The sequence below is a fragment of the Labrus bergylta genome, chromosome 21 (genome assembly GCF_963930695.1).
Source record: "Labrus bergylta chromosome 21, fLabBer1.1, whole genome shotgun sequence".
Taxonomy (NCBI): Eukaryota; Metazoa; Chordata; class Actinopteri; order Labriformes; family Labridae; genus Labrus; species Labrus bergylta.
In genome coordinates, this window is record NC_089215.1 from 5,210,983 (window position 1) to 5,225,662 (window position 14,680).

At 42.1% G+C, this 14,680-nt stretch overlaps 1 protein-coding gene across 6 annotated transcripts in view; it reads right to left on the reverse strand.

Annotated features, from left to right (window-relative positions):
• sdk2b (sidekick cell adhesion molecule 2b) overlaps positions 1 to 14,680 on the reverse strand; it is a 318,687-nt gene that overhangs the window by 14,159 nt on the left and 289,848 nt on the right. For 2 of the 6 annotated variants that reach the window (XM_029276802.2, XM_029276803.2), the window contains exons 34-43: positions 14,321 to 14,377; positions 13,619 to 13,720; positions 13,163 to 13,278; positions 12,625 to 12,811; positions 9,776 to 9,913; positions 9,158 to 9,367; positions 7,439 to 7,564; positions 6,375 to 6,539; positions 6,107 to 6,247; positions 3,198 to 3,357 (exon numbers count right to left, since the gene is read on the reverse strand). In XM_029276802.2, the coding sequence (XP_029132635.2) occupies positions 3,198 to 3,357; positions 6,107 to 6,247; positions 6,375 to 6,539; positions 7,439 to 7,564; positions 9,158 to 9,367; positions 9,776 to 9,913; positions 12,625 to 12,811; positions 13,163 to 13,278; positions 13,619 to 13,720; positions 14,321 to 14,377 (1,402 nt within the window). The remainder of the gene's footprint in view (positions 1 to 3,197; positions 3,358 to 6,106; positions 6,248 to 6,374; positions 6,540 to 7,438; positions 7,565 to 9,157; positions 9,368 to 9,775; positions 9,914 to 12,624; positions 12,812 to 13,162; positions 13,279 to 13,618; positions 13,721 to 14,320; positions 14,378 to 14,680) is intronic. The other 4 variants (XM_020630838.3, XM_029276804.2, XM_065949804.1 and 1 more) reach the window with 3 other exon arrangements.

The following is a 14,680-nucleotide window of genomic DNA, read 5'->3' on the forward strand; positions in this document are numbered from 1 at the left end:
ACTGAATTCCTATCTGCATTTATTCCCTAAAGGACCCTTGAGTGTAACCTTTACCAACCTGCATTCCTCAGCAGTCCTTGCAAGCGAGGCCTCCTTACAACACAGGCAAACAAAGAGCTGCAGCCAATGTGAAGAAATGCTATTGAGAGCCCACTAGGGCATTATGATAAACTGCCTGTTTAAAAACATTGAGAAAGCTCAGCCCACTTTCACCTCTCCTCCTTGACTCTCATCCACTGTCGAGTGAGGCGTAAATTATTTATCAGCTCTCGAGCTTGGATAGAGACAGGTCCACTTAAATCCTCTGGCAGAAGAAAAAAACTGACATCAGCCAGCAGTAGGTTGGGTAAGAAATGAGAACCACGGGGTGAAATCAAATCTGCCCCTGGTCTTTAGTCATTATCAGGCGCTCCTCTCGCTACAGTCGCCTGTGGGGACTCATTACCATGTCTGAAGTGTTCAAGAGCTTTGTCACTCAAGAGTGTTTAAAACCATGTTAATCTTCACTGAATAACTTCACCAGGACCTCCCAAGACCCGAAAAGAGGGTGTCAAAGAGACTAAACAAAGCCACAGAGGAGTGATGCAGTATTTGTATGACAACAATGGTAATCGTTGATTTTTTTTTTAACAGTAAAACAGGAACCAATTTGGATGTAAGTGTTAGGGTTCATCTGGGTTGTGGGTGTTGTATCTGTACTTTTGTAGATTTTTCTTGTATTTGTACTTTAAAGGAAAGAGAGCGGTACACTTACCGCTCTGTATATCTGTCCTTTACATGCAATTATTCTTTTATTTCGGAGGGGGGGGGGGTCTCATCCTGCTTTCTTCTTTTTACTTCAGCAACAGTAGAACAATTAAGTCCAATCTGACTCTTTCTTTATAAACAGTACAACAGATTTCTGTACTTCTACTAGATTTAAAAGTTTGTGTGCTGTCCAAGTTAAACTTTTATTTTATTCTGGAGCAGCATGGAACATATAAATCAAGTGCATTGGAGTATTGTTGCTATTCTACTTCTCCAAGCCTTCACTTCAACCTTCTTACAGTGCTAAAGAGTCAAATTGACATTTTAAGTGGTGACATATTAAGTCATCTGTCACCAAAACTGAGCTGCATTGACTTCTCTGTGGCTGTGATTGAATTTACAGAAACATGCACATCGGCCCCTTTTGTTAATCTGGATACAAATGCAGAGAAAGTCTCCGAGCAGAATCAGCCGTAAATGTCATTTGCAGTCTGACACAGCTCTGAGTCAGACTGAATACGGCAGGATTAAGAATGTGTTTGATTTCCGATCCGGGTATCAAGGCAGAGCACTTCACCCCCTCTTTGGGATTCTGAGACCGGAGATCAGGATGTGGCATTAAACTGTAATCGGAGGCTCAGGTGTCTGGATTTGGGCTCCTCTGCTTTGGGCTGAGTTCAAAGACGGCTGGTTCTGAAAGTACATCTGTGCATTCTTTCATTCCCGGTCTCCCACTTCAAGCAGGAGACATAATAGGGAAGCCCCCTGGAAGCTCCTCAAAGCCCTGGACCTGCTTTGATCTGTCCTCGAAGACACACTTACATGCACACATACAAATGCACACGGCCAAATAAATTCCTCGAACATTCTCATTAAAAAAGAATTCACTTTTTACAAAAATGTGTATGCAGACTTGTACAGGTGTGCAGGGGTGTGTCCAGATTTTTTTCTTACTGGGGTGGCCCAATTGTTAGATTGTGTGTATAGGGTTTTTTTAATGTAAAAAATAACACATCAAAGTGGCAACACAAATATACCTTCCATGCATCTTTCTTTAAAGACACTAAGAGAAATGGTAGCTTCAAAAGCCACTGTAAAAAATGGACCAACAAAACATTAAAATGCCAAAATGCTGCTTATAACCTGTTGCCAAGCAGCTTAAAAAGTTGGTTTGAACTTTAAGACCAAAACAAAGCTTTTCTTTGGCAATACTTCCAATTTCACTCAGCGCACCACTTCCCCTCAACCCACCTCCGCTCCCTATAGCCCTGTCTCCCCCAAGCGGTCCATTTTGGTTCAGTACTGTTTGGTACAGTTCGGTAACCCTGAACTTGCTTGCGTTTTCCACAGCCAAACGTACACTTATTTGGTAAACAGAGTGTAAGCCAGATGGAGATAGCCGCGTCAGCTACAAAACAGCTTGACATCACATTGTACACGTTGTAGCCCGCTATTAATTAAGTTCAGCGAAGAAGAAGAAGAACAGGACACAGTAAACAAAAGGGACCCTGTAGGGTTGGATCGTAACACTTGGCACCCCAACAGAAGGGTACCAAAAAAGTAGGAAGGTAAGGATCCCTTATTTTGGGACCATTCCCAACTTTTGACGGTGGAAACGCCATCTGATCCGGACCCACTGGAAACGAGGGATAAGTGTTCTGACCGCACAATCAGGCATGCGCACACACACACACACAGTGTTGTTCTGCTGTGCCATCTCGTTACACACTACTACCAAACTCAGCCATGTTAGGCCTCTGTTCAATCCTCCAATGGGTGAGGAACGACTTTTGTCAAGACATTCCGTCTTTGTGCATTACACATTTCAGACAACTGGCAATGTGTACAGGGCTACATCCCAGCCCCCACCCGCCCTGGAATCACCCCTGCAGTTCTGCAAACATATTTCCTTTGGGCATGAAATAAGAGTGGAGTAGTCTCCTCCAAATCCCATCACCCTGTCAGTAATACTACAGAAGACTCTGTCACGCCCTACAAACCTTTCAACTGTTTCTAAATCAGCCTCACATATAAGCAGGTACGTAAGATCGTAAGCAAAGTATGCAGATCCAAACTTTGACTTTAACACAGTGCTGTTCGTGCAGCTGTCAGAATGAGTGATCGGCTTTAAATGAGGTCACGGTATCAACACGCTTCATGTCTCACAGCAACGATTCACTGCCATAAAAAGCTCATTAAGAAAGCATCCGCAGCGAGTCCGTTTATTTCTCGCCTTTAAATAGACGAAAATGTAAGTCTGAGATTTCAAGCGAAGAGTGTTAATTTTCTTTTCCAAAGAACTGGAAATACTTTCAGCCGCGAGGTTAAGTTTCCATGCATAACCCAATTATTTCTCCACATGCTAATTAAATGTTTGCTGCAAATTAATCCTCTAGTGGAACCCTTTCATGTGACTGGTTTTGTCAAATGTTTACGCGTGGGTCACTGACCTGGTGTAGACGCCGTTCTTCCTGCAGAATGAGTTTTTCACAGACAGCCGTCGGTTGTTGAGTTCCAGCGCGGGGAATCGACCTTCGTCCAGGCTCACCATGTCTCCGTGCGTTAGAGCGTTGCAGTTGGAGTTGTTACCTGGACACACGTACAGAGACACTGTGTGACCACAGGCCAGATGGATACAAGGGTTAGTGTGCGGGAGGACCAATGGAACTCATAGACGATGTGCTCAGGGAGTGACTGAATAGACAAAATGATGATTTACAAGACAAAAATTATGCTAGATGGATGAACCAAAACTATGATGAATTAGTGAATCACAGAGATTTTTTTTTCTCAGATGCCAGGTTGTTTTTATGATCATAATTATTGTAATTTCGAAACTTGAGACATGATTGCATTTTTCCTTTTCAAGATTGAAGAAAGTCAAAATTAACGCTCATGTGAAAGTAATTTTGGTGAATTAAAGCAACAGTAAATCATTTGTTTAGATTTTCGGTAAGAAAATAATAGCTGTAAAATTTGGAGCGATAGTATTCTCTGATTAGCTTAGCTTAGCATTAGGGCTCAAAATATCTACTCTGAGGTGTTAATTAGTGAGTTCAAGCTTCATCTGTATGTGGATTTCTTTACCTTCAGAGAAAGCAAGGCTAGCTCTTCCTCCTGGTATCCAGTCTTTGTATGCTAAGATAACAGGCTGCTGGCTGTACACTAATATTAAAGAAACAGATATGAGAGGTGTCTATTAAATTCTTACTCAGATCTAATGTCTAAAGATCTGTTTCTTACAAAAACACACACTGACAAAGAAGAAAACTACTTGCACTTTAAGGTCAATAATATAACAGAAACAGAAATAACACATCAGGGGTCTGAATGGAAAAACACGCACAGCTAGTTGGAACAGGGGAGTCGTATTAATCCAGCCTGCTGCTCACAAGGGTGTTTTATTAATGAAAATTTATGACAACAATAATGAGTTTTTGGTCAGAGGGATGATGATGGCAGAATATGAGGCAAAAAGCTGTTCTGAATTTTATTAACACTATCTCTCCACTCAGCAACATATTCCATATCTACGAGAATCCGGCACAATATGAATACTGAATATGTAGATAGGTGAAGAGAGAGAGAGAGAGAGAGAGAGAGAGAGAGAGAGAGAGAGAGAGAGAGAGAGAGAGCCTTTTATACTCAGAGAGCCGCGGTTACAATGGTAACTAGTTTCAAGTAGAGGCTGTTTAGGAAGTGGAGGCTGGATTAAATGCAGCTCTTTGGTTAACACAAATTTTGAATACAACTTGAACAATATTCATGTAATTTAGTAACTACATCCCGATCATCCCGATCATCAGCCTTGACCAGCCTAGACTCACAGCTTTCAGTGTGTGTTGTCACCTCGGTCTGATTTTCTGTCTTAACATGAGCAAAGTTTGAATTCTTAGGGTTCGAACGAGATCAGGCTGGCAGTGCGACACCCTCTCGTTGCATCACCAGCCTGATTTGCATCGCCCCATATCCCAGCATGCTATGAGAACTGATGCAGCCCCTTGCCACACAGTAGCCCTATTCAGAGGTGTTACAGAGGCGAGAAGGTTTCAGGGGAGCCAGCGAGGGAGCGCAGCGCCGTGTGTGTGTGTGTGTGTGTGTGCACATCTGATTGTGTGTGTATGTGGAGCTCCTGCTGTGCCGTGCTTCCGAAACGCCCAAACGCAATACGAATTCACAGAGACACCAATAAAACGCAGTCACAGAATCAAGATGACTGTCCAAAGACGTGATGATGGCTGAGCTTAGTTAAGGCACTTTTGCAAAAAAAATCTGAAAAGGAATAAGAGCAAATGTTCTCACATTTGATTTTTTGCGATCAGTGGGCAGGCACACTGAAACTTTGTTTTTTCACATAAACCTTTGACTGGACAAAGTTTTACAAGTTAAACAGAATATTAAACAAAAATGGAGAGATGTTATGCAAGGACATTTTCAACTACATACACAACTGACACATGTATTCTAAGTTACAGAGAGGCATGCACGCACAGCATGCTTCAGAATGTGATAAATGAGTGAGCCCCCCCAGTGTAAACACTGTCTATAGATGCCACATGAATGGACATAACAAGTATTTTGCAAGTGCCTCACGTAATCAATCAAACAGTTCACACTTTAAACTGAAAGTGTCACGCTTGCCATGCTGCTCTATGGTAGATTAATGTTAGCCTGGGTTGCAGCTTGCCATGTTACAGGTTAAACCCACTTTCAGTCATCCAAAGACTTATGGGAGACTGCAGAGAGGCCAGGACCTCCGCGGTTGCTCCAGGACAACTTGAGGTCAATTGATGGTTACGCAAACACACAGAAAAAGAAGAAGAAAAAAAAAAAAACGCTGGGTAGATCCAGCAGCCCGGAGACAGATTCCTAGAGGGGGATATGGAGGCATTTGAGAGCCTCTTTGTGTGGGAGTGAGAAGGAACCTCTTGTTTTCCCTCTGTCAGTCAGAGAGATGGGCAGTGACCCACAGGGACCCCCCCTCCCCTCCTGCCTGGCAGCTAAACAGGCATGGCAGAAGTGCTGAGCAGAGGGAAATACCCGCTGATGTCAGAGCTGCACTGAATGGACAAGTATACCCCCCCCCCCCCCCCCCCGTCTCTGTCTCTGCTTCCCTGATTTTTTTTGTTCTCCTGCTGCTCGCTCAAATATCTGATTCTTTCAAATGTGCCATGAAAAAGTTACCCCCGAGTTCAACCCGCTCTCAATTTGAAATAATTTAATTCCCACACAAAGTGCCACTCTTTATAAGAAAAAAGGCAAGTCATCAGATTCCTTGCCGTCTGGGCCACTGAGGATAGCAGCGAGGCCTCTCTAATGGTTAAACGCTCTGTTTCACTGTGCCATTGTGTGCACTCACCTGATTCGGCCTTCTTGGCATACTTCTTGCTCTGTCCTCTGATAATGAGGATGAAAACCAGCAGCAGGATGAAGATGAGCCCCACCAGAGCAACCACAACCAGGAACCACCACTCCTCGTAGAAAGGGGCCACATTCTGGGCTGAAAAACACACAAAGAATATTGGAATTAATGGTTTCTAAGAACAACTACGAAGGATTGTGTAGCGTCTGAATAATCTACCCTAACTATAATTCAAGTTTCGAGCAGCAGATACTTGAAAACTCACCTGATATAGAAGGAGAAGGTAGACTTGGTGCGCCATAGCCGTAGTCATTCACTCCAATTACTCTGAAGTCGTAACTGAGCCCTTTCTTCAGGATGTCCATGGGGAATGTGTGCGATGTCACTTCCTTGGGGATGTCCTTGATTAAGATATCCCACAATCCCTCATCTGTAACCAGGTGAAAGTTGCAACTTTGGGTCAGAAGAGACGGCGAAAAAAACTTGTAAAACAAATCCAACAAAGTCAGTAAGTCTTTGTTAACAGGGCTGTTTGTTTGTTTGATTCAAGGCTACGCTCTGGCTGCCACCTCCCAGGGTAATTCATAATTCCTACAAATATTACCCAATCCATCAATTTCACAGCTCCCGTTGAATTTACAGCGACCGAATCTACATCATAAATAGCGGCGGCGGCCATATTTCAAAGGCAGCAATGTGAGGTGTCATGCTGCTTGCTTTGGAGATCCTGCCAGACGCCATTTATTACACATCGCTGCTTGTAAACATCAGTGTAACTTTGACTCTTTTAATGAGATACGCAAACATAAACAAGCGTTGGAGTTCATCCGTCATGTCGCTGAAGTTAGGCGCAAAAAGTTGGAAGAGCTTATGTAATTTGATTTGAAGACAAAAACAAGTCATTAAGTCATATGATACTTCAGAGAGTTATGTCCCCTGGCATATGGAAAACAGAAGATGAGAGGGAAACGGGGGCTGCGGGAGGGTTGGTTTTACCATCTGGACTGAGCACCCCTTCTTAAATTGAACCTGCAAAATGGTGAAACACATCCCTCTCTGCAAATCCCCTTCAATCAATCAGCATTTTAACCCTGCCACGACCTGTCAATCACACCTGAAACAGAACACCGATTGTCTCAACTTCAGCTCCTTCGATCAATAAGCCATTAAAATACCAGGGACACAGACCCCAGGGCGGCAGATGTTGACACTTTACACCACTTTCCTTATTTTAAACTATCAAGGGGGCTTACATAATGCAAGGTTAACAAAATCATGACTAGAGTGGTGAGTTTCTGGAACGTGTCTTCGTGAAGCTCGGAAACCAACCTGAAGGTCTGGCCTCGATCACGTAGCGTGTGATGGGAGCACGTCCCGGGTCCCCGCTGGTCCAGTGGATGGTCAGGGCCTGACCATACCGGGTGATGAAGGGTTCTCCAGGGGGTCCTGGGGCTCCTGAGGAAGAAAAAGTTAAGTATCAAGGTGAAGCATTTAAAACTAGATATAGAGCATATTGCCTGGAGTGCCCATGATATATTTCACCACAGCACATGGTAGCACCCCTGATTTTAACATTCTTTCCGGAGACTCAAATCGAAGAAAATAAAAGATCGAGGCTTGTATTGTAAATATTTAAATGTTTCATCAACAGCCTGAACTGCGTGTATGAATCATTATATTGAAATTTTACAGGTCTACAAAAAGTTTCTGCTGTAAATCTAAAACTCTAAGGGCCTGTAATTCACAAATAGATTGCAAGGCTTTTGCACCCGCTAAACCTGTGTATTCACAAAGCACATGCAAAGGGTTAAACGCTCCTCTAAGTGCACTGCAGCGCAAACTGCGTTTCTTTGCCGCTCCAGTGCAGTTTGCGCAAATTTAAATGAGCCCTCTGCAGTCAACTGGGGGGAAAAAACAACCACACTTTCAACCGTGCAAGTTAGAGTAAAAAAACGACTGCCTGCTGCGAGTTGGTGGTTATTGCGCCACACAATTTATAAGGTAATCATACCAGGATTTCTGCCTCTAGATGACCTAAAAGAAATTGCTGTAAATAAAGCATTGTATTGTATATAACTCTGGCATTATTATTAATATAATCAGGGGTTAAGCTGCCCAACACGACAGACACTAGGACACTTCGTCCCAATGTGTGGAGACAGTCTTGGGCCATTACACACGACAATGAAGTTGGTGTTTTTTTTTTCTTTTTCAGTATGAGTTGCCCTTGCTTTCTCACTCCATGGGAAGCTTTTGTTTTAAACAGTGAACTCATATCACATTCATAGAGCCTGGCCTCACAATGAACCTGATAAAGTGCCACCTTCTTTTCCCCAACTCGTTATCTTTATGTGGATGGAATTGAGCTCCGTCAGCATGAGCGTGCAGCTCTGTGCAGAGTCGAGCTGCTTCTCCTCATGCTCAGTAACAGCAATAAATGCAAACTGCACGAGCTGGACAACTTTACGAGCGTGTTTGCTCTGGAATATCATTAGTGTTATACGCTTTGTGAATTAGACATTAAAGGTGGGGAAGATAGCGGGAGCAAGTGACACGCAATTTTTTGGTGCTATCAGAGGCCGCAATCCATTCTAAGTGAATTCTCCACTGAGTGTCTCTTTCTCTATTCACTTATAGAAGCTGTGGTGTTTTGTCAGGAAAAGCAATAAGGGCAATGTCAGTTCAATTTTTACGCTCAAAATCATATCAGCTCTGGGGTGCAGATGGCATAGTGGTTAGGTTGTGGCCCATATACGGAGGCTGTTGTCCTCCAAGTGGACGGCCAGGTTTCGTGTCTGACCTGTGACTCCTTTCCCGGATGTCATTCCCCACTCTCTCTCCTTGAATATCCTATTCTATCCACTGTCCTATCCAAATAAAAGGCTAAAGGCCCCAAAGTAAAACAAAAAAAAACATCTGGAGACAAACTATGGTTTTCCAAGGAGCAGCTCAACAAACTTTCTTTTAATTTTGGACATAAGAGTTGTTTGTTTGGATTTATTAGGGATACTCTTTCCGCCTGGGGTCTACAGAGTTATGAGTCACTACCTTCTCCGGGGCCGGTGGTGATGTTGGCCTCCACCTCGGGCCCGTAGATGAAGGTCTTGGCCCGGATGCGGAAGTTGTAGGTGGCGCCGTCGGCCAGGTCTCTGAGCTTCAACCAGAAGGGGCCGCTCCCCTTCACGTCCACCGTCACTGTCTTACTGACGCCTGGGGGGGAGGGGGAGTGGAGACAGTCGGCACAGGCCACTGAGGACTCTAGACAAACAGACCACATTTAGAGCAGGTCTTACACAGGCCAGGCAATGTGGGAGCACACTCGACGCGGGCAAACAAACACAAAAAAAACATATGCAGTGATGGAATTAGTAGTGGGAAATAAGTTTAAATTTCAGCATTGCAGTCAAGAATCATTTGTAATGATTGCAGAAAATGTGGAAAAAGGTTGCAATGGTACACAAGCTGTTACTGTCAAGGTGATGATTAGCTGATAGGCCAAGAAAATGCACACCGCAAGATTTTTTTACCAGATGAAGTAATACTCATATTAGGAAAATTTACATTTTACACAAGTTTAAAATACTACTAGATCTTGTTGTGTGCATCATGTTGTAATAGAAGCCAGCAGGCATTTTTAGCAGAGAAAAGAAAGGAAAGAGAGCTCACCATCTACGGGTGTGGAGGGTTCATACACCAGACGATAGCCCTCAATGATGCCATTAGGGAAGGTGGGCTCGCCCCAGGACACGTTGACCGAAGTGGTGGTCAGCTCACTGAAGTGGATGAAGCTGGGAGCACTGGGAGCTGGAACACAGATTCAAAAAATTTAGCTAAAATGTGTCAGGGGATATTTTCTCCCTGGTGGCAATGTTTCATATGGTGGTTAAAATGTGTGCATTTGGAAAAGACTTATCAAAGAGCGTATAAGTTTAGCTAGTAATTTAGCTTTCAGAGGATTTCAGAAAACCATTAATCGATACATAACAAAGCTACAAAGGACACATTTGGATTGGTTAGCCTAAAAAGGACAAAAAACAACCCCAGCTGTACGAAATTAAAACTCTAACTTTTTGTTAGTTAGCATAGTTTAATCTTACCATGTTAGATTTCTATCACCATAAATAACTGTCTTTTGAGTAGATAACTTGTTAGTTTCAACCCCTACAGCAAAATAATATATTACCAGTATAAATGTAGACACATGTGCCCCCTAAACCCAGCAAATAGCTGCCGTTTTGTTCCTTTTTTTTATGGGAACTATTGAAATGTTTTAGCAAAGTCTACATCTGCAGCTCTTATAACTTTTGTTATTGCAGATCCTGTAAAGCAGATTGGAAAAGTTGTTCAGCAGCAGTTGGGACTCTTTCAGAAGACAAAGCCTCTTTTGAGAAATATGGGATAACTATCTCTGCAGCGCTACTCCCCCACCCCCACCCACCCCTTTCTGCCTGTCGTCTGCTTTTACTGCTCATGTCAGTGACCCATGAGGGAATCTGTGAACGTCTTCTTAAACTTTCCTATAAATGGGCCAAGTTAGAATATTAAAAAAAGCAGCAGAAACAGTTTTAAAACGGCTTCTTTTACACTGGGGTTTTATAGAGCTATTCCATTCTTTCTTTCATTTGTTTTTCTCTGGAGAGTAAGAAAGAAGGGAACAAGGAGAAAAAGACAATACACAAGAAAAAAGGGGGCAAATAAATAGAAAGAAAGAAAGAAGTAGGAGCAGCTGGATCCGGATGTGTTCTAGACGTAGCATGCCTGTAGACAGAAAACATGCTTTGAATTTCAATACCCTCCATTTTTTTCAGACAAAACAGGAGACTCAGCGAATGAGTTTGGAGTGGGTTTGCTGATTAGGAACTTATGCTCAGTGTGTGGTTCCGCTAACATCGTTTGGCATGCTGACAGCAACGATTAGCATCATCTTCACAACAAATTCCCTCCTCCTGGTTGACTCCTCCACTTTGAGAAAAACAGCAAGAGCACTTCCAAACTAACATCAGCAGCATATAAAGATGACAAATGAATAACCGTGTACACAAGCTATAATTTATCTGCTTTAGTGTTGTCATCCTTTTGCCTCATTTATCTTCAGCTTGTCTTCTTGTTCTCCGCACCTCACTGTCATGTGTTTCTTACTTACAAAGAGAAATATTTGTTTTGATTGCAGAAGTGCTGACTGTTGGCATAATTCACCATTGACACACGGCAGCCATTTTGTTTAAGGCTTGGGGTGGGGAAGCTTGAACGCTATTGTGTTTAAGTTTTACAGAATGTGCGTACGTAGGGGATCCGACAAATCTTCTGCCACATCTCAATTGATGATCAACTGAGAATACAATAATAAAATACAGTGGGACGATGAAGTTTGAACAAGATATTGGTAAAGCTATTAGCTAAAGCAGATGAGTCATAGTGGCTATTTAAGCTTACTGGCTAATGTGTCCATAACATTAGGTAGCGATTCATGCGGTTCCATCTTGTGCTACTTGTAATGTTAACATGAAAACGGTGGAACGCTAATGTTAGCAGACATAAAACTTGAATAACAGAATAAAACAAATCACCATCTTTTTAAAACATCACTACAAAAAAACGGGCCATATATGAAGGTCAGACAACATATTGGATAACATATCAGCTAAGTCACAGATATTAGCTGACCTTACTGTTAGCCAAGTTTACTGTTAGTTAATATCTGTGACTTAGCTGTAGCTGCATGGAAAAGCCATTAAAGCAGCTGAGCAACGAGCATACCTTACTGTTTGCTAACCTTACCGCTATCTAGCTAATATTTTTAACAACATTATGGTAAGGACTTGTGCAGTTTCTTTCTTATCATTTATGATTTTTACTCCACAATCAGAATGAGGAAATTAGTGGACTGCTAATGTTAGCTGACGAATTTCGACGTCTTCCTGATTTATCAGCAATAAAATTAGACACTATGTCGTGAGAATCTGTAGGAATATAAGGCCAATTTAACAGTTAAAACAACATTTATGATAACTCCCGTTGATGTTAGAAATAAGATAATGCTTAAGTTAGTATTCAAAAATGTCCTTTAATGCATTACTGTTTTGATGGTGCCACATGATCGGCAAAGCATGAATTTCTAGCTAACAGTTGAGTTACCTTAACAGACATAACAGTTCACCAATGCTATTGTTTTTTAAGAACTGGTTCAATGGTAACATTACTTTCTTGTAACTAAACAGCTAAGCCTAAAGGGCTTTCTGATATGTTATTCAACCTTGAGATATAGCCCTCATGATCCCTGTCTTCACCATGCTATTTTTTCTCAGTCATTAGGGAACATTTGAATGACACATGCTTGGAGGATATCCCATGTTTAGACAATTTGTAGACCTGAAACACAGCAATGTACAACATCAAACAGTTTTAAAGCCTCCCCCAGTTGGGGGAAAGTGGGCGTTAAGTCAGAAGAAAATGGCTACCTTTGAATATGGTACATTGGTTATTCTTGATGGCATTTTGTGGTTAAATGTACATACCGGCTTGCTGAGTGCATCCTCTGGTCGGTGGGCTGCGGGGCCCATCCCCGGCTGCATTAAAGGGGGCAACACTGATCATATAGGTGGTGTAACCGGTCAGGTTCTTCAGCTTCACCCCTCCCTCAGGCATGAACAGAGTGCGCAGGCGCTCTGTCTCATTCTTACGCTTGAACTCCCAGAAGTAAACCTACGAGGAATACAAGAGGCATGAATAAATATGAATGCGAGTCTACTGCTGTCTCATGAGAACGCAGCTACTTTTGCATCGATAAAAAACTCATCCCATTTCAGAATCCCTTAAGGGAAAGCAATTTCATTTGATTTCCTGTAAATGTTTTCTTGAGGAAAAAAAAAAATATTTTATTGAAAGCCCCTCTGGAAAACAGTGTTAGCTTAAAAGTCTCAAAATGTTCATTCAAATCTTATCAACATTAATAATGTGTATAGTCTCCTTTTGTAGCACAACAACATTTAAATGTTTATGTATTGATTGAAACACAAGACATTACTGTTGCTGCTGCAGGTTAATAAGTCATACCTTGTAGCCCTGGATGTCTCCATTCTGTGCGTCTACAGGGGGAGGGTCCCACGTCACATCTAGCTGGGTGGCTGTCGCTGACTGAATGGCAACTTTCTGGGGTGGGGCTGTAGGTACTGTGGAAAGCCATCAAAGAAATAACTACATTAAAATACAAGTACAATTTGCTCAATCTGTTTAGTCATTGGAATAATATACTACTTCAAGTAGAAAATACAAACTGTTCAAGCTATATACCTTTATTTAAACCACATCAAATACACCCGAAATCTAGCATGCTTACTGCTGCATGTAAAATACTCATCAATAGATTTTATTATTTTCTTTAATGGTTTAAAGATATTGATACTCCAATGTATAATATCAAAAAGCCTTGTGCAGTCGCGACGGTGCTATATAAATAAAATGTACTTACTTACTTACTGTGTCGATTAAACGGACAGGAAGTATGCATACCTGCTTCTCCGACAAACACCTCCTGCGGCGGGCTGGTTGGTCCCTCGCCCACAGCGTTGTACACACTCATGCGTATTTCGTAGCGCTTGTGTTTACTCAGTTCTGCAACAGACGGAAACAAACATACAAAGTTTAAACATCATTTAAACACCAGATTGTGATTTTTTTAAATAACAAAATTCCCACTGATTTACAACGTTAAAGATCCAATATTAAACACATTTTGTAAAGTTTTAAGGGCGATAATAGGTAAGCAGTCCCACAATGGTGTCTCACCCACCCAAACAAATACTCCTCCTAGGAAATGAACACTTATAATCTGCCATATGCTGCAATTATAGTAGAAATATGTGACCATCTGCTTTAGCAGCGCTTCTCCAAATAAGCTGATATGTGCAAACTGAGGAGCGTGTTGGACTGTGCGAGCTTGTGTACTCAGAGTCCAAGAATTTCTGTACACACAGTGCCTCAGCGGAGCTCAGTAGAAGTGTTTGTACCATTATGATGTGAATGTAAGCAGCCAAATGTTGTGTTCATTTGGTCGACACTCTGGTTTTCCCTGTATCACTGCTCAGAGCAGCAAGGCACTTGAGACATATGGTGAAATCCAACAGATCGGAAGCCTTTTTTTTGTAAAGACGGGGAGTGAATTATTGGGTATGCATGAATGTGTTGTGCAAAAAAAGACACTGAAGAACTTACTGTCCAACTCGTACTGATTCAGAGTTGAGTCACTGAGATTGCGGATGCTGTAAGGGGCTACGATGGGGAGTTGGAAAGTAGAGAAGATAAAAAGAAGAGAGCTGGAATTAGACAAACTATAGTTATGTGTCAAAGAGCTTATACTTTGTAGTTGAGGGGAGCATCACTATTGTCGTAAAAACCAACACAATCACAGTAATCAAATCCGAGCCCCAGAATGACTCAACAAGAGTTAAATTACAGGCCTAGTTAAACCAAGCCGCAAGAAACAGAGCCTCTCCTGAGTAAACCTAATAATAGCTTGTAGCTGATAGCTGGTGATCACAAGATTAAATGTTTTCCTGAGAAATGTCAGTGGGG